At 39.9% G+C, this 23,772-nt stretch overlaps 3 protein-coding genes across 6 annotated transcripts; 1 reads left to right on the plus strand and 2 right to left on the minus strand.

The window, feature by feature from the left end:
• The first annotated feature begins 5,649 nt into the window (after positions 1 to 5,649).
• Positions 5,650 to 8,000, plus strand: pdzd11 (PDZ domain containing 11). Its single transcript, XM_072663118.1, has 6 exons — positions 5,650 to 5,729; positions 6,062 to 6,164; positions 6,257 to 6,397; positions 6,551 to 6,649; positions 6,750 to 6,810; positions 6,921 to 8,000. The coding sequence occupies exons 2-6, from the start codon at positions 6,072 to 6,074 to the stop codon at positions 6,953 to 6,955; spliced, it is 429 nt and encodes a 142-aa protein (XP_072519219.1). The 5' UTR covers positions 5,650 to 5,729; positions 6,062 to 6,071; the 3' UTR covers positions 6,956 to 8,000.
• Positions 8,001 to 8,666: 666 nt separating this feature from the next.
• Positions 8,667 to 12,711, minus strand: stard14 (START domain containing 14). Its single transcript, XM_072663117.1, has 6 exons — positions 12,154 to 12,711; positions 11,429 to 11,576; positions 11,105 to 11,208; positions 10,838 to 10,955; positions 10,697 to 10,749; positions 8,667 to 9,258 (listed from the first exon to the last, which is right to left on the minus strand). The coding sequence occupies exons 1-6, from the start codon at positions 12,337 to 12,339 to the stop codon at positions 9,052 to 9,054; spliced, it is 816 nt and encodes a 271-aa protein (XP_072519218.1). The 5' UTR covers positions 12,340 to 12,711; the 3' UTR covers positions 8,667 to 9,051.
• Positions 12,712 to 13,806: 1,095 nt separating this feature from the next.
• Positions 13,807 to 23,024, minus strand: rab41 (RAB41, member RAS oncogene family). 4 transcript variants are annotated; one of them, XM_072663280.1, is made up of 8 exons: positions 22,850 to 23,024; positions 21,695 to 21,753; positions 21,429 to 21,482; positions 19,163 to 19,268; positions 18,588 to 18,699; positions 17,259 to 17,352; positions 16,140 to 16,206; positions 13,807 to 15,937 (listed from the first exon to the last, which is right to left on the minus strand). In XM_072663280.1, exons 1-8 carry the CDS (start codon positions 22,926 to 22,928, stop codon positions 15,873 to 15,875), a joined length of 636 nt encoding a protein of 211 aa, XP_072519381.1. In that variant the 5' UTR covers positions 22,929 to 23,024; the 3' UTR covers positions 13,807 to 15,872. The 4 variants fall into 4 exon arrangements, with proteins under 4 accessions (XP_072519381.1, XP_072519383.1, XP_072519382.1 ...); XM_072663282.1 differs by lacking the exon at positions 17,259 to 17,352 and adding an exon at positions 18,105 to 18,198; XM_072663281.1 differs by lacking the exon at positions 19,163 to 19,268 and adding an exon at positions 20,896 to 21,001.
• Positions 23,025 to 23,772: the final 748 nt, after the last annotated feature.

Genomic DNA, 23,772 nt, shown 5'->3' on the forward strand with positions numbered 1-23,772 from the left:
TTCACATTATCAAATTACCAAACGTGATTCTCTTGTACACAAGGAGAGCAAATGAATTACATACTCAAATTAAATACATTTAATTAAATGTAGATAAAACTACATTCAATTAAACTTAGAAACACAGTCGTACATCACTGTATGGTGCTCTGGCTTTAGTTTGGGCAAAGGTTTTTGGACACTTTATTTGTACAACAGGCAGAGAGTTGCGAAGCGGAGAAGCTTCGGGCTACTTTGGCTTCAAATGTGATCAAAAGCCTGGCTCTGTCCATCCCTCATATAAAGACCTGACTGGGAGTAACAAGCAGCAGGAAAGCAGGGTAAGACCCGTCAGGTGGAAGTGACGTGTCTGTCCAGTAGAAACAGATTTCTTCTAGTCTTCAAGTTTTCATGTCACTATTTAAAATATTTAATATTTAGTAGAACACTGACGTGCACACTGACCACCCGAGTGGACACACAGGTCCCTCATATAAGTTTAGATAGATGTTGGTGTGCTGCTTAAATAATCGATATGTAGGCTAAATCTGAGTGCAGCTTTTTAATGTAACTTAACAGACCTTAGTAGGTTAGTGATGTGGTGATCTTACATCATCAGTCTTTCAGCCTCTGCGCTGCTTTAGCAGCAAGCAAATGCTGACCAGGTGACTTGAACATCCAAGTTGAATATGTTTTCAACTTTGGTATGAGTCCACAAATTCAATTATTATTGCTTATTTTATAATAAATATTTATTTATTTATTTATTTATTATATTTGTATATATATTTACTTCCTGGCCCTCTGAATGTTCAGATTCAAATGCCATATTCACAATAGCTGCTGTCTTAGTTGATGAGCATGAATAGTTTTTGCTGAACATTTTCAGATTTGGCAGATTATGCTTAACAATGGGAAGTCAGACTTTGGTTTTCTGTTTCTCTCTGTTTCTTTCCGAAAAGAATCTGTAATACACTTCAGCAGACTTCCCTGTGCTTAGCCTAAACGTTGTGGTTCCTAGAAAGAAAGAAAAAAAAATGGAAAAAAACAACAACAACAAAGTCTGTGCTTATATTTGTCTTATGTAATTCTTGCTTTAGTGATTTTGTATAATCTGTAAACTAGTATGGAAACAATAGGCAGAAAATGTGATATTAAGTCTGAACTTAATATCTAATCTAATATAATACAATATAATTTCAGTGGAGTGAGTAGATTAGAGTAATCCCTAGCCAGCTAGCTAAACAAACGTTAGGGATGTTAATGAACAGGTGAACCTTGTTAACGTCACCTCAACATGTCTTTTGCAGTCATTTCACCCACAAAAAAAAGCTCTCCTGAATGCGGCTGCCCCATATCCTCCTCTCTGCCTTGCTGAAGTTGTTTCCATTCATGCTGGTGGTGGGACATTTCAGCAAAGTTTTTCAAATTTTGTTTGACACCCTCTGCCTCACTCTGGTTCTGGAGAACGCCAAACACATCCATTGGCACAATTAATGGTACCTGAAATCGAATTCTTGATTAAAAATAATCAAGCTCTAGAATAATAATTAAGAAAATTATAAATAAGTGAGTGTGAACTAAACTTCACTGTAAAAATGTTGCTGTGTCATTGTTGCACTGAAACAGTTTGGTTCTGCTGCTCTGTTTAGTGCTTTGCTGCTCTAATGCACTTCATGCTGCACAAAACACTAAACTTACCTCTGACCTGAGAATTATTTCAGGACACGTACTGACCACACCCTGCTGGAGAGAACTGCACACTCACACTAAACTCTTCACCCTCCTGATACCTTTGTGACCTACAATGTGATGACATTGATCTGCTGGACTGTATTGGAGGGGAAATGTCTTATTCCATACAGTTAAAAAAAAGCTTGGAGAAAAATGGTACATGCCCCTCTCCACACAGCTAAAAGAAATTAGAGGAGACTTCTGAAACCTTTGAGGGACCTCTGTTCCCTGAACATGTGTTAACCACACCACCCTCGCTATTGGGGACAATAAATTTCATTTTTAATTCTTTGTTTTTTCTATCCTTGTACCATTAACACCCATACAAGATTTAATTGTGAAAAAAAAACTTGGAAGAGCACGCTAAGTGACACCCTATATACACTTCAAAGAACGTGGAGGACACTGAACGCCTCTCAACATGCAGTTGAAAGAACACAGAGGAGCAACCAAAATGCGTCTTTTCATGCAGTTAAAAGAACATGGAGGAGAAAGCCCAATTCCCCCGTCTAAATAGTAAACAAACAAACAAAAAAAATGGTGGAGAACACCAAAAGCCTTCCTGCAAACAGTTTAAAGAACTCTGAAGAGAAATAAAGGCCGCCAAATGCTCCAATGCATACAGAGGAAACACTTCAACATATCTGGAAGAAAATGCTAAATACCTACTTCTAGTCAAATAGAAAGACATGGAGGGAGAGGTAGAGTTGTGAAGTGAAGGATAAAGAGACAGACGGGCAGACAGATAGACAATGGTGCAGAGGTAAAGACAGACAGTTGTAGAGACAGAGACAGGCAGATAGCAGTTTTACAGAGATCCCTGTTCAGTCTAAAAGTGGCAATGAAAAACTTGCCTTAGATCAAGAGGAAGAAACCATGAGAGGTACCAAGACTCAAAAGGGGAATCCATGCCAATTCAGTAAAAATGGTTAAATAAGATGATTAATGGCTAATGCCACATCAAGCCGTAGAAGACGTAAGTAAAATGTGAATGGTCATGCAGCTACACATAACACCAATACACACTTCAATGCAGATGACACTAGTAGACCCAGACTTTGGTAAAGGTGCTCTATCAATGACTTGAGTAGAAGTAGAAGTGTTCTTTAAGCTCCATACTTAAGTTGTACTAAAGTATTAAAGTATTACAAGTAGTTTATTCTAAAACATACTACTTAAGTACTGAAAAGGAAAGTACAAGTATTGTGTTATGTAGTTATTACAGAAAGCAGTCATAAGTCTGAATATCAGTGTTTATATAATTGACTGTTACAATTGCTTTGGCTGTAGTACAAGGTCAGGAATGTACAGGACAGGAGTCTTCAATTAACTCTCTAAACAAACTCGCCCAAAAGAAAGGCTGAACAGAATGGTCAGCAACCTGCCACCATTTTCTTGGCACTGGTTTTGCTAAAAGTCAAGAAGCAGTAAGAATATGTCAGACTGTAAGCCAACATCAACCATGTGAACCATGTGAATTAAAGTCACAGTGTAATAAGTAGTGATTCTGTTGATCCTACAAGGCGTCACAAAGCAGCAGGTAGCTTTATGTGATGGCATGTACAATACGGTCTTTAAAGGTTACAACTGATCATGAACTGTTACACACAGACACAGGGAAGCAGATACAAATACAGGGCAACAAATACAGAAGACAGGCGAAGCACAATAGGCCTCTTACTTCCTGCTCTGTCTACATATGAGGCAGAATACATGGCACCGGCTGCAACTACTCAGGTAGTTGCACAGCTACTAAATGTCACGGGCCATGATCACCAATATGCACCTGTAAAAATCTGAAGACAAACAAGGAGCAATTGCTCATTCCAAGAATTCTGCATGTCAACAAAGATGCAAACATGTCTGCATTAGATACCACTTGATTTGATCATCGTGACCATGATTGTTAAATAAGTAAATACTTGTTTCTATAATAAAATGTTTTTACTATACTGGGTAAAAAACAACTCCTGCCTAAAAATCTTTCTCAGATTATTTGAATTAAATAATGTCTTGGGATATATAGGGAAAACTTAAGTGGGTTACTCACTCGGCCCTATAGATGGCATCAGGACTCCATGTACTATTAGTCCAGTTCCCTGAAACAACTGACATTGATGCCATGTACAGGGCTGTTTGAGTAATGTGCATTATGTGCATTATGTGTCTAAATAATTGTGGACACCCCTTCTAATGAACAGATTTAGACACTTTTGCTCATTGCTGACACAGATGTAGAAATGAATACACACACACACACACACACACACACACACACAGAGGTATTGCCTATAGAGCAGATAATCAGGAACATTTACATTTACATTTATGGCATTTAGCAGACGCTTTTATCCAGAGCGACTTACAAGGTTACTCGTATCACAGAGGTGGGCCAATGTAGTGTTAGGAGTCTGGCCCAAGGACTCTTATTGGTGCAGCATAGTCACCACAGACTGGGAATCAAACACCTGGTCTCCCACAGGGTGTTGTAACTCAGTGGCAGGTAGTGGTGTTATCTGTTGCACTACACCAACTACTACTAATGGAGGAACCTATTGGCACCTTGCCTAAAGCCAGGCGTAGGCCAGAGGGGTATAAAGCCCTAGACCAGTACAGTTGTACTGTACGTTTGTAGACAGCACCATGTTGTTATGCCCATATTTGGCATATGCCCATATAGGTCTAAGATGGATTTTCAATGATGGATCAAAAGAAAGTGGTCTCTTAGTGGTCTCCCACCCAAGTACTGAGCAGGCCCGACCCAGTTTAACTTCCAAGGGCTTTCTCAGGGTAGTATGGCCGTAAGCGACCACAGTGATACAAAAAAGCCCATTTACAATTCTTCACCCACTTTTACAGTGTTGTTTTTTTATATACTGAGAGAACACCTAGCAAAAGAAAGAAAGATAGACTTGGTGGCAACCTGAGCCAGGATGGAAAAGCTTACAGCCTCTGATACTCCTAGGTGGTCTCCTGGGACTGAGTACTGAGCAGGTACCATAAGCAGATTAAAAAAAAAAAAAAAAAAAGATTGACACTTTCTGTGTTTGGGATTTGTGAAATACTGAGGGAACACCTAGCAAAAGTAGGAAAACATTTTTTTAGCTCTAACCAGAGCCAAGTGGTCTCCTACCCAAGCACTGACCAGGCCCCACCCTGCTCATCTTCCTAAATCAGACAAGACAGGGTGTTCTAGAGGTGGTATGGCCATAAGCGGTAAAAGTGCTAGAAATAAGCCTATTTATAATCCGTCACCAGAAGCAGACCATCTTTTTTCTGTTAAGAATGTATAGAAAGTAGCTTACAGCGCCTGGTATTGCCACGTGGTCTCCCACCTAGGTGCTGACCTGGCCGCTTGCCATCCTAGATCAGACGAGATCGATCATTTCACTTGTTTTTACTCAAGAGTATTTATTTATTATTCTGATTCATTTATTGACAATCGTTCACTGTTTATTTTTGTTGTTCTTTATTTTTTAGCTTTATTTCTTCTGTCTTCGTGCTTGTTTGTGTGTGTTGTATACACTTTTCCTCTGGATTTAGCTTTACATGCACACTTTATTCCCCCCCTGAATGCTGGCTTTTCGTTTCCTGGAAAAATCAAAGCGGAGTGTGTAGCTGCTTCAGGTCGGTTTTAAGATAAATGATCACGTTGTTGAGCTGAAATCACTTTGCGTTAATCATTTGTGAATAGGAAATGCCAAAACAATCAATTTGCTGAAAACTGACAGGGAAGTAGTGCATTTAAAGTCAAAAAACATTATTTATTGATTTTGAATATATTAAAAATGCATGAACAGATACCGTTCTTATAAATGTAAATGTAAAAGTCTCCAGTTTTCCTTTTTTACTCATGTGATCGTTTAACGGAATATCGCTGTATCCGCGCAGTAAAGTGCGAATGAGCCCAGGCATCAGTAGGCGGCGATACAGCTATCTGTAACATCGGCCAGACGAAGAAGAGGAGGAGGAGGAGGAAGAGGAAGAAGAGGACGGGGACGGAAGCACAGGACTAGGTGAGTTTCATCTTAAAAACACGTAAAATATTAGTGAAAATATTAAACATTTCAAAAAAGTGAATGAACCGTGTATTTCGTTGTTTTTTCAGCGACTCGGTCTATTTTTCTGTTTCGTTGCTCTCTACGATGCTGACCGTATTATTTAAAAAAAAAAGAGGAGATAACAATTATTGTAGACGATATTCTAGATTTCTTTTAAACCCATTACATAAAAAGTTTACGTTTATCACCTGTAAGATGCCACAAATTCTCACGTAGTTAAGGTGTCGTTATTACATGACAGAGTTTGTGACTCTAAGAAACGATGTCTTCACTGTGCACCTTTTTAGCACATGGAATATGGATCAGAAAATTCCGTACGATGACTATCAACTGCCAGTTGTTTTTCTGCCTTCCTATGAAAACCCCCCTGCATGGATTCCTGCTCAGGATGTAAGAAACCTCTTACTCTATTAAACTTGAATTAAAAATGATGTACAAAAGTAATTGTACACAACCTAATGTCACTGTTGTTTCCCTGCCAGAGGATAAACCACCCTGATTATAACAATGAACTTACACAGTTCTTACCACGAACAATAGTCTTGAAAAAGCCTCCTGGAGCACAACTGGGCTTTAATATCAGAGGTGGAAAGGCTTCTCAGCTTGGTATCTTTATTTCTAAGGTATTTCTAATTTATTGCTTATGTTTTCATCACTTTCATATTCAGCTCAACTGAACTCCGTTTCTCTGATTATCATAACAGCTGGTGAAAAAGCCTGGACACCCTGTTTAGGAATTCTCTCTCTCTCTCTCTCTCTTTGGGATGTTTTGATAGGTGGTGCCAGATTCTGATGCACACAGGGCAGGACTTCAGGAAGGAGATCAGGTGCTGTCAGTTAATGAGGTGGACTTTCAGGACATAGAGCATTCAAGGGTAAGTGATCAATAAAAGCAATAACAAACCTAACATGTTTTCCCTTTCCACACATTAGTATTGCTAACTTTTTAATTGTAATTGTTAACTTTTTCCGAAGGCTGTGGAGATTCTGAAGACTGCTAGAGAGATTCTGATGAGGGTGCGCTACTTCCCTTACAGTGAGTTTTCTTATTTATGACAGAGTAGGCGGGGTAGTGATGTACAACAGAAAAAAAAACATCCTGTTTGTTATTTCAAATGAATATTCATTACGCATCTCCTTTGTTAGATTACCAGAGGCAGAAGGAGAGGACTGTACACTAGGCGGCAGAGGTATGCTGAAGAATAAAAAGAGTCACTGAGGCCGTGGTGCTCATTTCCAACACTCATTACACCATCTTCATCCTCTTCATCCTAATTGCTTACTGAAATACACCCTCTCATTAGGGATGTACAGTGAGATCTGAATCATCGTTATTGTCAGATCTTTTTAAACAATATTTTCAACACCAGACAGATATTTAGATTTGGCATATATTTAAAATATTGCTAACATGAGTGTTGTACTGTAGAAACGCAGAATATTAACCCAGACAATGTATATACAGTTTCCGGATCAGTGCATTCTTACCTCTCTCTTGTATAATAGAGCCACTGTCTGTGTTACAGCCCCATGTAGGCAAGAAAATGTACTCCACATATGGAGGATCGTTTAAAACACTGCTTCAATCTGAAGCAAACAGGACAGTTTGAACTTTAAATTGCAAGGCCGCATGATCTTTCCTGCAGTCTTGTTTTAATAATTGTGTCAATACTGTAACCACTTATTATGTACATTCTTGTATTTGGGATGTTGTCAAAATATGAAATGAGCATGGATTATTTATTGATGAATACAGCAAGACAGTTTGACATGATTGAAAAAACCCACTGATTGACCCTATATGGATTAGCATGTTAGTAACTGACAAATCTTTAATACAAGTCATCTGTCTTGCTTTTTTTTTTTAATAACATTACGTTTAAAAGTGTGATCATCATATTTCCATCTTGACTAATAATTGTGCTACTGAACGATGTAACTATCAATTATGTATTATATGAAACAGAGGGGTTATGTTTAGCTGTGAACCTTAAATATGTATTATTCTATGATTAATGGTTCACCATTTCTAAATGCAGGTCGCCTCTGCAAACCTTTTGGTTGTGAGGTACTAACTTATCTTAAAATGCTTGTTTTTGAAAGAATAACACTATTAATAAAACCTTTGTACTTGTTGGTCTTATGTGTAGGACATTAAAATAATATGTGCCCTCTCATGTTTTTGTTTAGAAACCCAATAAACTGATGTTTTGGTTACATAGACAAGATTTCCATAGTTTATTATTATTTTAAAAGTTCCATCTGCTGAATGAAGACATGTAGACAGACTTGTATAAAAGTAAACATCTAAGTAAGCATCCCTTTTCAGTGTCTTCTCAAAATAATCAATCATGAAGGGACATCAGTGTAGATGATGTGCTTTTTGAAATCCTTAGCAGGAACTCCGATGCTCTGCAATTTTTATTTTTCACCTCTGCTTTGAAATACCTGAATAACCTCATCAGCAAAATTACAAAGCCATTCATGAGTCAGCAGCTTGGACATGAATGTCTTGGATTGAGAAAAAGATTTAAGAATAATGAAGCCAGACGTTGTACTTTAACTCTTGCTTTTCACAGTTCATTTTGGTTCAAGTAATAAATAAATCTGAGGTAATATAACAGCCATTCTTATTCCCACAAGCATTTGGTCATATCATACAGCAATTAAGCACCTTGCTCACTTGGTGCTATCTCAAGTCAAAGCAACCATTCACACACCAATATAAACACACCCTTTGACAAGGAATGCAAACAGATGCATGAAGTGTAAGGATGACTTTGCGCCCTTACTTTGAGTTGAAGTAATCTCTCCGTTCTTCCAGAGAGGTCTTTTACTTTTATGTACGCCACATGTTTGTGCTCATGTAAATAAATGAAAAAGCCTAAAATGTCATAGCTACAAAGTAGACAAAGGCTTACTTTAATTAAAAGAACAAGAGTAAAATATTTATCTGCATTTAATTTTTTTTCCCCAAATACTCTCAGCTTTAGCCACCTTAACCACATTCTCACTTGAAATTAGAAAACTTGATTCTGGATATATAAATTCTGTACAAAATTGTGGTAAACAAACTTCACTTCATTTAACGTCAGGCGGCACAGCTTTAGGTGCCAGTAGCTATAAACACTTCTATTCCAGCAAAAAAAATAAAATAAAAAATCAGGTACAGGTAGGGGTCAGGTACACAAACAGTGCTAACTACTAGGGTCAAATGGGGTCAAGAGGGGAGGCTAAAGGATCAAGTGTCCATTTCTTCATTGCTCCTTGCTACTCTTCAGCTACTGTCCTCATTTTCCTGTGCGTCCCAGCTTGAACTCTCGTCCACATTCTCCAGCGAGTCTCCACGCTGGATGGTCAGCTCCATTGGATTCATCATAGGAAGTTCACTCTGTATGGGGTAGAGCCAGGGCTTGTGTTCTGGAGAATTCAGCGCCTTCCACGCAGGGTAGTTCTGACCCGCCTTGTACACGCTTTTCATAACCTGTGGAGTGACGGAAAAGGGTGGGGCTGAGGTGGTGGCGCAAGTATCGACGGATATGACCGTGACAGTCAGCCCTGTTTTTTCCTGTGCGCACTAAAACTTGACATTGGAATCTTGCTTTTCAGGCTGGGTCGTGGCATATCTGGATTAGAGCAGCATTTTTCTCATTTGAGTTGGTTATCTGGATGTTTGCTTGTGGGACAACAGAAGTACGAGAATGCTAGTGTTGTTTAGTAATGCTTAGACATTGTTGTATAATCAGTGGAATGGCAACCCGGTGGGTAACTACAGTTCATCTGATAGATCTGTTGAGACACTAATCACTGTGTTTTGTTAGGTAACAAATCTTTACAAAGTGTGGCTGCTCTTCCCCTATAAGACTCATTACTTGGTCTGTTAATATTTTCTATAGCAAATGTGAGAGAGGTTTTGTAATCATGAGATTCAGAAACCCCACCACTGGAAAACTAAGATTAAATGTAAAGTCTTTCTTAAAGGTATACTTTGGCCTTAGTAGTTAATAGTTTTAAAGGGCAGTGGTAGAACATTTGTCTGAAACCAGATAAGCAGGTTCCACAGGCGTGTTCGAAGCACACTAAACAAGAACTCCAAGTGGGTCTCTAGGGATACAGCAGTCATCAAAAGGCAGGAAAGCTAGCCTTCTCAAAGCTTGCACACATTATTAAAAATCATTCCCAGCAAGTTACTTCGTCTAGAATATAAAAAGCAGTATTTCAGGTGTGCTTAACCACCAGGTTCATCATTACTGAAAACAATGGGCCTCATTCACCAACCATTCTTAAGAAGAGTTTAACAAAGATTCTGACATTTCTCACTGTTTTCTTATTTGGAATTTCTTTAATTTATGAGGGAAATTGGATCCATCATTATAAGAGCAGAGCTGTGGACAATTCTGCTGTTTACATGCACATCATTCTTTTTAATGATACTCCCCTCCCCTCCCTTTCCCGCCCCCCTCCCAAGAACAAAATTAAGATGCATCTAGAAAATGTTGGTGAATTGAAGGCCCACCTACTGTAAATCAAATACTTCGGCCAACAGGCCTTATTCACTAATGTCTTTCTGAGAATTTTCCTTTTTTGTTCCTGAGCAAACCTGTTCCCAACTATGCTCTTAACCACGGATCCCATTGTCCTTGTACATTGAGCAAATTCCGAAATAAGACAACACTGGTGAATGTCACAATCTTTGAAAACTCTGTAAGTGGGTTTTAGAAAGAAATTTATTCCTACAAACAGGTGGTGAATAAGGCCAATATAAGGAATAAGGAAATATTGATTATTGGAAAAAAGCCCTGCTTCAACTGACCTAAACCCTGATGAACTACACAACACTGTGAAACAAGTAAATGTAAGAGAAAAGGCAGCTGATGTACAAACTGTGCCAAAATTCAGATTAAAACAAACAATTGACTTACTTTGGGAGCTAGGACCTGAGATGCCTTGTTGACCGCCCACTTGGGAAGGGAACCTAATGGAGGAGAATTTGAGTATGGCGTTTACACAACATGCGAGATCTGAAATATGCAAGATATGAAACATGCAAGATCTCGTCTTACCCTTAGGGTCAGCCTGTGAGAGGTAGGTGAAAGAGCAGCTGTTTGGCCCGGTTGGTTTCACCAAATAACCGGTCAAATGGGAGACCGCCCTCACCAAGTCTTTTCGTGGAGGGTATTTCTATAGTAAACAAGAGCCCTCATCAACCACTCATCAATTTAGATTACAGGATCTTGATGAAACAACTACACACATTATCCAAAGCAGACTTTAAGGCATTACGCAAAACTACAAACAGATTAGGTTTGTCAACACGGAGACTGACATACCGCATGCTTGACGGAGTAGTTCACGATGATGTATTCATCTTCAGATGCCTGCCAAGACCTCAGGGTAACCACATCTCTATTTTTCAGGGGCTTGGGACACAGCCCTGTAAATCAAGAGTAAGACACTGAAAACTCTCCCAGTGCATATTTAGCGTGCATATCAGAGAGAGAGCACGGGTTTAAGATTAATACTAAATAGATGACAAATACAGACCACAACTCCACAACTTGGGACAAAAACAAAAAGCAAGTGATGTGTGTTTCTGATAACCAGAAGAAAGTAAAGCAGCTAGAACAGAGCCACTTGTTGAGGGAAAAACTCACATGAATAGTAGCCCACATCGGCATTGGGTGCAAGACGAGCTATTTCAAAGCTCTCGAGCATGGCAGGGTCCCACGTCTTCCGATACTTATTGTCATGTAGAACGTCGTACATGGTGGCCGCTGAGACATCACCTATGGAAATTTTACACTGGGTGGAAGACACAGGAAAAACTGCGTGAGGTTCTCATGTAGTCCAGTTAGTACATCAGTACAATACATAACAGGTGAATAATGGGTATGGTGTGTAATTTTGTATGCATGTATATACACACACACACACACACACACACACACACACACACACACACACATACATACATATATTTATTTATTTATTTATTTCCTCTCTCATGGTTGTCAACCATGACAACCATGTTTGTCCAAAATGGTGACTTTACAAGAGAGGGGAAAAAACTTTGAATGGAAAAAAGAAGAGTTTACTCCAAGTAATTTAGAGCATTTCTATTGGTCCAGAATTAGACTGTACACCGTGTACAGAGCAGCTACAGGGTTCAACCCATAGAGAAAACTAAAAACGGACAAAAATAATAGATATAAAAATAAACACACACGAGACCTGCTTTTGGTCCTACACGTTACAGAAAAGATTGTTATTATTAAATAATAATAATTTATTATTATTATTATTATTATTAAATAATACTAATAAATTATTATTATTATTAATATTATTATTATTATTATTATTATACGACACACCTTACCTTGATTTTGTGCACTCTGGAGAAGTTGCTCTTGTTTCCTTGAGGAGAGTTCATGGAGGGCACCTCGACCCACACCTCCATTCCGTTCTTATTGTATTTGCTCTGCCAGTTCTCCGTCGATATGCACTGTTTTCTGAAGTCAGCGAAAACGGATTCATCCGGAATTATCCCCGAGCCCAGAGACATGGCTAACGACAGCTAGAAAAACACGAACAGCACTAAACCTGTCCTCGCCTCGTCTTTTAAAAGCAGACTTGGTGAATCTCAGTGGGGATTCAGCGCTCTCTGACGGGTAGTCGTGCTTCTTCCTCGTCAACGCCGGCTTAGCATTTCAGGTCGGACTAGATTTTTGTCAATTCTGCAGCTACCAGTAAAGGCCCTTAACAGGACTTCCTGGAGTTGTACAGGTGTGAGGTGTTGGGGGCAACACGCCCACTGTCTGAGTCTGTGCTGAGTGGAGGAGCTCTGGCCTGCTGTCTTAACTCAGCCGAGCTGAACACAACTGTAAGACAAGCTGAAGCTTTTTATACACGGGTTAGCTTTCTGTAGGTCCGCCATCTAACACACATCTCTTACATAGGCGTTAGCTCCTAATGCTAGGTGTGTCGCATGGCCTGAGTGTCGGTGGGTGCGGTTAGGGATACTGGCCTATCACACTGTAGGTGTTACTGCTTTCACATTGTCGTCACTCTTGAACATGTGAACACCCCCCCCCCCCCCCCCCCCCCCCACCCCACACACACACACACACACACACACACAAACACAGAGTCATGGACCGAAACTAGGTGACGCGGGGACGCTCAGCTCAACTGTGAACTAATGACCTAAACCTAACGTGATGAAGATGGAGGTGACAGACTTCGTGGCTGACCTCCTTCAGCTGCATCGATACTACACTGGATCGCATATTGAGAGTTTCCCTCAACCCCCCTCCTCCTCCTTCATTTGTGATAATGACAAAACTGGCCACACCTGGCCGTGAAACCAAGTCAGTCCGTTTACCTGAGAGCCTGTGGACATGGAGGGGCAGTGTAAAAAAAGTGTGTAATTAAATAAATACATATTTTTTAAACCTCTAGAATTTCAACCCCATTTCAAGCCCATTCAGGTGGTAAACTGAGGCAACAGTACAAAAAAAAAACCTCACTGTCCTGTATTAATAAACCCAGCTGTACATTTAGGAGGATTGTGACAAACAAAACCTATATACAGTCTAATAAGGGAGTCACTGGAGCATTTATGAGGTCCCACATCTTCTGATTTCATCCTATGGGTGGCCTATTGCACATATTAAGCAATATCAAAATACATTTTATGGGCAAACAGTTTACATATCATATAGGAAGTTGCATGTAAATGCGTTGTTTCTTGGGACATCTAAGACACGATTATTTAAAAATGTTTTGAACAATATTTACATGCTAGATTTTCATTTAATGGAAAAAAAAAACGGTGATAACTGTCCGTTTATTATCATGATAAAGATAAATACATCATATTGTTAAATCCAATCTCTTCCTAGAGCAGATATCTAAAAAATAAAAACTCCTAACACTGGTCATTTGAGATCACTACACTAAAAAAGTGACAACCTAACTGATGTAATAGCAGCCATTCCATACAGTGCAATCTCGACAAATCTCCAACACATTTGGTGAAATATCTTTTATTACATGTGATATTCAGTCTGTCTTTAACCTTCCTTTTTACAGCAGATAATAGTACATTTTTTCCACACAAACTTTGCTAAAACACTAGTAGACAGCATATTTCAAATAGACAAACACTTCAGAATAGCACACAGCTGAGTTTTCAGTTGGTGACGACATGTGGTAGAACTGTTCAGGATTCAGTTGTTTCTCGTAATTAAATACTTACATATCCAAATAATGCCAAACGCTAACATTGTAAAACAAGCTAGCTAATCGGTGTGTTTATTGGCGGCGTCTGAGAGTGTACAGTTGAAAGTGTGTATGTGCGTGCGTGCATGTGTTAGCAGTGATATCTTTCAGCAACTATAGACCCACTCAGGCTATATTCTTACAACTACACAAAGAGCATACAGTTGAAAGGGAGAGGTCATAAGTAGTTTGACCGTAGAGATGAGAAAGTACACGACCAGGTTTCTGTGATACAGTAGCCAAGCAGAAAGGCAAACCAGAAATCAGCTGCTTGCCCCACCACCCCCCACCCCTCGCCCCAAAGTGTTAATAACTGTCGCTCAGGCCAAGCATACAACGTATTTTATGTTCTAGCAAGATAAATAAATTAACACGTAAAACCAACAGTCTTAAAACGAGCAATAGCAACACAGGTTAAACTCCTCAAGACACTTCTGCACGCTAAGCAATTGCTGTTAATACAAGAAAAAAAAAAAAAAGAAAAAAAGATTACTCCAAAACTCCGCTCAACAAAACCTCTGTGGCTCTATGTGAATCAGCAGGCCTCGGTAAACCACAATGCTGTGGCTTCATTTGCTGCTCTGTGACTGGACAAAACAAGCAAGGCATTTTTGTGCTAAAAACCATCCTTAGATAGCATGCTGTTCCTACAACGGTGTACCAAACACAAGGCAAACAAAGGGACTGCGAGCACAGATACCAGACGCAGCTGCAGAAATTCAGTATACACTCCAGCGGGAATTGCCAATGCTGCCCCATCTTACGTCAAGGAGCCATGTGTTAATCTAGGCATTTTGTGCTGTGTTAGTACACAATCTACTATGAAAGGCAGGTCAATTACAATTTATGGGTAGGTTGCATATGATTTCATGAAATCGAGTATCTAGAATGACTGAAATTACCAAAAACAAATATGCACAGCTTTTTACCCCAGCTAAGTATATTCACGTTCCATGCAATCCCCCCAAAAGCCTTGTGTACAAAAGCAAGTCTGACCAGAATGCAGAGGTTTGCCTATAAATAACCCACACTAATATGAAGTCTTCTTTGGCCATTATCCTGTATCCTGTAACGAAACAAAAGACTCAAACTGTACTGGTCCCTAACACCAAATTTGACAGCATCCAATTATGTTACTGTGTATGCAGGCTCACATGTTGAGATGACGTTTAATCTCACACTTGAGCTAGAAATCATCCCTTCACTCAGTGTCCGGTTCTTCTGCTTTCATATGAACCAGTCTGATCAGAAGAAAATGAAACATGTCAAATTATGAACGTAAAACAAAACAAAAAAAAACCCACAATAAACCCACAAAAAAAACCTTCCTCATTACAACGCCATCTTGGTTTCCCTCGCCACTCCCTTTACTGAAACTAAACAGCAAGGCATCCAGTTATGCGACCTTGGTCAAACAAAACTGAGTTGGAGATTCTCAAACAAACAACAATAACAACGATGAGCGCGACAGCACTGATGCCCAAAAGGTGCGAGAACCCAAGAGCAGTTGAGCCGTGTCAGTCTGCAGTTCTATATAATGCCATGCAGTCAGAATAGATGAGAATCGATGAGCATTTAACCTATGCTGTGATTTCTTTTTTTCCCTTTAACATATATATATATTTTTTTGATAATCTGATTTAATACAGAGTAATAGCACATCCACACGGTTACTCCGAAAAGTCACTGAGTCGAGGGAGAAAATAAAAGGTTCTCCAACTAATGGCACATGGCCACTGAGTGGAGTGAGTGGCCACTGAGAGACAAGCTGTTGGTGAGGAGGAGGCAGGGCTGGTGGGGGTCTGGAGGTGGTTACTAGCAGGAGCAGCTGCTCTCAGTCACAGGCAGTTCTGGAGGCTTCTCCAGTTTGATATCAATCACTGAGAGAATTAGGTTAAGGGCAGTCAACTTGAATACATCAGAAACTCGGAAAGTGTAGATGTGACTCAGTTTCAAGTTAAACATGTTTTGCTCATATTCTCAAGTCAACTTATCTAATTCCCCCCCCCCTCTAGACTATATCCTCCATTATTAGACTATATCCTCCACATGGCAGAGTCACAACTAGAGCAACAAGGATACTGTCCTCTTTGCTTTTCTCTGGTGTGCTATCCATCCCGGGCAAGGCTGCTGCAACACGTCGGAACAGCTGTAAAAATAAACAACAAACAAATAGTGAAATCAGTTCTCTAATAATGCCACACTGAGCCAGTTAACACCAAGCATATCTGAATATACTTTGACCGGATTCTGCTTATACTTGTCACTATAATGCATCTCCAGTGTGACCAGATGAGAATTGATTTTACTTGCCTGTGTTGTTAAAAAAAAAAAAAAAAAAAAAAGGAAAAAGGACATAGTTTCTGATTTAATTCCAGTAAACAGTGGGTTCTCATTATGGTTGTCCAATTTATCGCATTCCCATAATGGCTTAATCAGAAAACATGAAAAGATTCTCTGTTTGATCACAGAAAACACAACCTGTTTATTCTTTTGTTAAATGTGGATGAGATTCACCTCTGACCACCTCCAAATGTGGTCTGAGTGATGCGAGCGTAATTCAATCTTGATGCATCCTAGGGAAGGTTACACCTGTTATTTTGAGCACCGAAATCCAAAAGTGATCCGATCGCCAAAAAGGCATGTTAATGCCAGGTGTAAACAGGCTCATTGTGACCAATAAATGTAAATTGTAGATAGATAACTACACTGACACTGTACAGTTATTCTGTACTATTAAAAAAAGGTTTAAGCAAATGCATGATTTAAATATTCTGATTACAAAGGCAATACTACAGGAGACAGGCCATGCTAATCTACTTTGTAAGAACATATGTCTCCACGTCCAAAACAAGGCTTGCTGAAGTTGCAGTATTTCACCAACATGCAAATTTAAATGGCGCAGGTCACAAGAAGTGCTACAAGCAAGCAAACTCCAAACACAAACAAAATTTGATAAAGACAATTGACCAAAGAGCAAAGGAGACCAATGAGCAGCCTTTAGCAGAGGACGCTATGCATGTGAAGTGTGGGGAAAAACATCTGACAACACTGACTGAGTGTGGGTGAGGCCAGAAGGGATAGCAAAACAAAAGGAAATGCGAGAGTGAGACACAGAGTGAAACAGCGGCATAGAGAGTTGGCTGATGGGGGGCAGGTGGTAGGTGGGGCTGGCCTGTCCTTGTTTCACTGAGTCTATACCTGTTTGACATTGTAGCCAGTCTTTGCACTGGTTTCAATGAACATGACATTCAGTTCCTTAGCCCTCTGTTCGCCCTCCTCCGTGGTGATCTGTCTGCTCGGGCCCAAGCAGGAGGGGTGGGACACAGATAGACAAAGGGGAGAGAGGAGAAAAAAAAACAAAAAAAAAGCCAACAAAAAATAGAAAGAGAAGGAAACAGAGAGAGAAAAAGAAGAAAAGAGACTCAACTTCAAATTAGTAAGGAGGAAAAGGAGAAAGATTAGTTGTCTGATAATATGCTGAGAAGAAGAAACAGCAGCCTTGAGAGATTACCAAACATCTCAGCAAGTGTCAAGTCAATCAGAGAACACCAACAAATTAATTCAAAACAACATTAATGACGTGGCCAAATCCACAATCAGTAATATCTTTGAAGAAAGTGCTCACTGACCCATTCATTGGGTGAGCTAAATGCACACTACACGATTTCAGCCTCAAAGTTCCTATTACTGACACATTTTTGACAACAGCTATAAATGTGACGACTGTACGAATGTTCATGTGGCGTGACTTTTCAGGTCTGCAAAAGGTTTTTGGAGAAAAGAACTGCAAATATTGAATACAGCTGCTGTCCACTGCCACTCAGAGCAACCTATTATATACACTTATAAATATTCTTAGCAGTGTTCTGTGTGTTTAAGTCACCCCCGTCTCTCAAGTTTCAGTTTAGCACATCAGACAAGTTTATATTACAGTGGGGTGTTGTCATCTGTTGTGCATCAAGAGTACTTCTGTGATTCTGAAAGTCGTGTAGTGTCCACTAGGCATTAGTCAAATCTTAACAAAACCTGCTATTTAAGACCCACCTGCTTGACGTTATACCCAGCCTTGGCGCTGGTCTCTATGTACATCACACTGAGCTCCCGAGCTTTTTTCTCTGCAGCCTCTACTGAAACTTGCCTGCCACAGTCCAGCGGAAAGGAGGTGTGTGAAAATGGTTCAAATCATAATGAAGATGGAAAGACAGAAGTCATAAAAGGGAATCAAAATAAATGAAATCCAAACGAGGCATGCAATGGAAAAGCAATAACCTTACATAAAAAAGGTTAACATAATTCCAACTTTGGTGATGAGGAGGAAACTGTACCAAAATCATAAGGATTAAATAAGTAAAATGAAATGAGACACTTAATACATAAAGCACATGGCTTGAAGAAGAATGAAGCCTTTGCATTTGGACTGGGAGAGGCTTTTCACACTACTGTGATATTCATACTATTTATCAGGCCAGCACGACCAGTACGACTTGTACAAATAGCCACAGAGTTCCACTTCCATCATGACTGTACCTTTTATCAGCCAAGTCTGTTTTGTTGCCAACCAGCATGATAATGACATCACTTCCTCTCTCTGTTCTGACATCATCTATCCATTTGGAAGTTTGCTGGAAGGAGTTGAGATCTAAAGCACAAAAAGAAAACACTGACATAGATCTCCTTCAGCTGCTCTTTAATCTGCAAAAAAACAATCACACTCACTGTATGTCAAAAGCAAGCCATCAGAGGAAAGTGCACATGAGGACTGTTAGTATAAAGGTTGAACAAACAGTGAAGGGCAGTTTAACTGAAGACAGAAATCTTTCATGACACTAATAGGCTGAAAAACTGAATGTGCATGAACGTAGCGCAACATCTCTGAACCACTTTGCTTTGTTCTCCCACAGCGTGTGGGAAGTATCACATTAACAGTTTATCTAAAGCTTCTGTTTACAGAAGACAATGGTGAATAGGAAGAAAATCTCCCAGTCCACAGAACTGCATTATTAACATGACCAGCCATGAACTGTCTGGAACTACTGGACTATGCCTCTTGTCTCCTGTGGACATAAATCTCTGCTGACCCAACAAGTGTGGCTCTGACTCACTGGTAATGTCATAGACCACAACAGCGATAGTGGAGTCGCGGATGTAGCTGGGGATGAGGCTACGGAAGCGCTCCTGCCCTGCAGTGTCCCACAGTTGCAGCCGCACCTAAGGAGCCAGTCGATGGCATGCAGAAGACAAAGGGGAAAGAGAATTGTAGAGAGGGAAGATAGAAAGGAGTGAAGATACAACAGAGCAGATTGGAGCGCAAGAAAGCAGGGTTAAAAAAAAAATAATAATAAAAAAAAAAAAAGAGAGAAAAACAACTATCCAGAAATCAGAAATGCACCTCAACATGTATTACATCGCCCAACTGAAGAAGATGCACGGCACGAGTAATCATCTGGAGGATTTCAAGATGTTAGGAGGACTCATTCCATGCAGGCAAGCAGTTAGGATGAGTGATGCATTCCCTTGTTCCTGCTTTTTGCAAGATGCTTTAAGAATGACACTCTCTGTGCTTAAGTAATGCTGGACACTCTTTTCTCCAAGGCACACCACCATCTGGGTGTCCAGCCTTTGCAGTGCAATGTGACAGTTCAGCATGTTTTTTTTTTTCCTCTGTTGAGCTAGATGCTTATTTTCTGCAGCAGCTCTCCTGTATCTTTCCAGCATGTCTTTAAATCTGCTGGAAACAGAGACTATTAAACATCTGACAAACAATTGTCTGTCTACTAGGGCTAAGCTATATCATTCATACCATAATATTGATGTACTGTGATGCTGCTTTTGAGCCTCATCATTATCATTGACAGATAATCTATTTTATGATGCTCGATCATACAAGTGTGCTTGTTTTAGGTTTTCAAAATCTTTTTTTTGACTCTTTATCCATGGTAATCAGCCCCTGACAATTGCAAAGAAATGATTCATATTATTTTGCAAACATTTAAATGAAAGACATTTAATTTAATTGACATTAAGAGCACTTTTCTGCCTGGATAACACTTTGAATTTGGGATGCACTGGTATGGGAATGCCGATTTCTTTTGCACATATCTTCTGATGTCCCTACCTAAACGTTTAGAAATAGGGATTCATTCACCTGGATTAGCATTACAGAGGATAAATGGAATAAAAATGCAGATATTCCAGTGCAGCATCGTCTTAACATTCTGCTCTTTATTAGATCAATAAATGTGTCATCAAATATCCGATCTAAACATCATTCAAAGATAAACATCTGTCCAATGTCAATTATTGTAAATAAAGTAATTACCTGCTGCTACCAATATTATTTACTCCAAATGAACAGAACAATTAAATGATGTCGGACTACTGCTCTAAAATGCATTTTATTTATTCTACTGCATTCGGAAACCTATTGAAAAAAAAATATATTTCTCAGTGATGCCAAGGGAACTTCTTAAAACTGTCATTTATGCAAAACATTCCTGTAGCACAATGTATGAGCACAGAAAGTCTGGTCTTGCTGGACTGCTTGTAACTTTATTTTTGCAAACTTAAAGATCATCTAAAGACAATGTTATATTTAGAGTATATTAAAATATTGTGATAACTAATTTGATCAACATCACCCAGTCCAACTGAATTATTATTTGCTGCATTAACTTGTGCATTAGGTTTTTCTGCAGCCCCATAAGAAAGCTGCTCTGAGTTATCCAGCAGACAAATTAAGCTGCAAGAGTGCCATTCACCTCAGCATCTTCCAAACCTTCTCCACCGTGTGCCCTGGGCACTCCGATGGGCTAAAACAGGAGCACCAGCTACCTACTTGCTATATCATAGACCACCACAGCGGCCGCAGAGTCACGAATGTAGCTGGGGATGAGGCTACGGAAACGCTCCTGCCCTGCAGTGTCCCACAGCTGTAGCCGAATCTACCACCATCCGTATGGCACAAGCCGCAAGGGCCCCATTCGGCAAATAGCCACGGGCAAAGTGAGGGTAGACAAACACACAACCAAATCAAAAATGAAAAACTAAAAACGATATGAATCATGAGGTACAGACATGCACAAGGTACTATGCAAATGAAAACTGAAAAAGCATTGATCTACGGTGTGGTAAAAAAAAACCAACACAGGCTAAATGGATATAGATATGACATAAATCAAGCTGTGGCATGCTATTTACAAGAACAACACAGGACAGGGTGTGCAACCTCTGGAAAATAGTTCAGTCCGTCACAGCATGACTCAAAACTTTTGCAAATGCAAAAAAATATATATATACAGACAAATAAGATTTAAATGTATAATTTGACACACTTAAAAGTCTTAGTCACCCACGGTGAAAGCTGCTTACCGTACGATCCTCCAAGTACATGGTTTTTGATAGAAAGTCTATGCCAATTGTTGCCTAAAGTAAGAAGAAGTCATTGCTTAATTCTATCAAATTCATCTTTGTTAGTTAGACAAGCATTCATTATAATGATCATAATCATAATTATACATAATACAGTTTTACATCATATCACAGAAGAATAAAAACATAACTAGAGGTTCCCTGATTGAATATTTATAACGGGTGATTCGAGCATCACAAGACACTGGATGGCTGCTCGGTTGTACCTGATAGGTGTTATCGAAGCTGTCATACATGAACCTGGTGATAAGAGAAGTCTTTCCAACTGCAAAAACAAAAGAAGTACTTTAGTTGTGAACTGCACACATTAACAAATCTCACAACACACACACACACACACACACACAACCATTCAGTCGGACTCGGTTATCTGAACCGAGGTGGCTGAGTTGGCAACATGGGTGGTGTCACATTGCTACTGCCACATTGCTAGTGCCGACTTCAGCTAAAGGAGCTCTCTGAAAAGAGACGATGCTACCTGTCAATGTAAAAAATAACAGGAACACATCATTTGAAAGTCTTATGAAACTAAAAGGAAGATGCTGTCTGTGGGAGAGTCACGCCGTGTGACACATCACTGACATAACTAGCCAGTTAAGCTGACGTTGCTGAGAAATTGAACTGCTAACGGGATTAGCACCTGTAGCCAGCTAGCCATTTGCTAGCTAGCTAACTGCATAGAAAGAAACGAGCTTAAAGAAATTCTCCAGAATCCACACGATATAAAATTGGCATTTCTACTTTATTTTACAACGTTATGAATATAATAAAAACATCGCTGACGTGTCCGAGACACCTGGCTGCTTCGTTTTAACCAGCTGGGTACAACAGTAAAAGACAGCTAGCTAGCTAGCTTTAGCATTCGCTTTTAGCTAGCTAGCTAACTGTGATTATATGTAACGGATAAAAGATATCTAGCAACTGGAGTAACGGCTTAATGCCTTCGCCATCAATGTACACAATTAATCACAGATGATTATTTTTGCTATGGTTTCATTCGCAAAACACTCGCTACACGGTCTGCACTGATTCTGCACGCACAGCTAGCTAGTAGGGACATGTCCAGTATGAACAGGGTGGATGTTAGCTAGTGCTAGCTGGCTAGCTAGCCCGCTAGCCCCAACAACAGATCAAATGAATGGATCCGTTTTCCTGTAAGGAGCTGCTTTCGCTTTAATGACTGAGGATAAGTCGCTTCTCTATCACCGTGAGCGTTTCTACGCCAATGTTTCTCCATACTGCAATGCCTAAGGTATCCTGATAAGCCCTATCTGTTTGTGAAGTGGGCAGGAGCATCCCAACACTCGGCCTGTCTGTCTTTGCTCATGAATTTTGACTTTGCCATGTCTGAGGCCGCTTACCGCTCTGCTCGCCCAGGAACACAAGCTTAAATTTCCGCAGAGGATTGCCGAACTCTCCGCCGCCGGTCGTAGTGGACATTTTTTATCAAGCGAAATAGACAACAGCTAACGCTAAGTTGTTCTCAGTGTGCAGACGAAGGGCACTGTAGTGTTCAGCCCACCAGATCCGAGCTCCCCCCCAGTGCTCAGGAAATTCAGCGCCACCCAGTGTCCGAGGAGGAAACTGCATCAGCATGAGGAGGAGAGACGCTCTTTTCTTCAGACAGTGAACTGCTTACAGTGTTTCACAGGCTGCTCTCCAGCTAGGTGAAACAGTTAACAGGTAGTAGTAAATGTGTAAACGCTATTAGTTGTTGAAGAAGAGATGTTTGATCATACTTCACTTATACCTGTACTTATAGCCAATGTCCAGATAAAGTACTGTAAACCCTCATAGTTTTTTATTCAGCCATACACATAACAACTACATAAATATCTTTTACAAACAATTTGATGTTATTTTTACAATTATATTTCAGCGCTGCAAATGTGTCAACCAAAATCCAATGCAAGATCTGCAGCAAAGTCTCCACCATCAGATCTACCTGCCTGCAGGTTTCACCCCTATTCCTCAAATTGTAACACACTTCATTCAGCATTTCAAAAGGCATTCGAGACGAGACTGTGTGGGTTGGAGTTGAAATGTGCAGGAAGGAAGACCTTAAAGGCAGCTGGGTTAGTCCCCCTCCATTAAGAGGGGTTTCATGTAAAATATGCCATTCTGCACTTAACACGTAACAGTGGTAGTAGTGATACAGCCATGTGTACCTGGGAAAAGGCTTTTACCTGTAAATACCTGTAAAAGCTAGCTCAGATTCATTGCCTGATACCAGAGTATCACAGTATTACGAGCGTTTGGTGCATTCTTGTTGGAGAGGTGCATA

The sequence above is a fragment of the Salminus brasiliensis genome, chromosome 19, assembly GCF_030463535.1.
Source record: "Salminus brasiliensis chromosome 19, fSalBra1.hap2, whole genome shotgun sequence".
Lineage (NCBI taxonomy): Eukaryota > Metazoa > Chordata > Actinopteri > Characiformes > Bryconidae > Salminus > Salminus brasiliensis.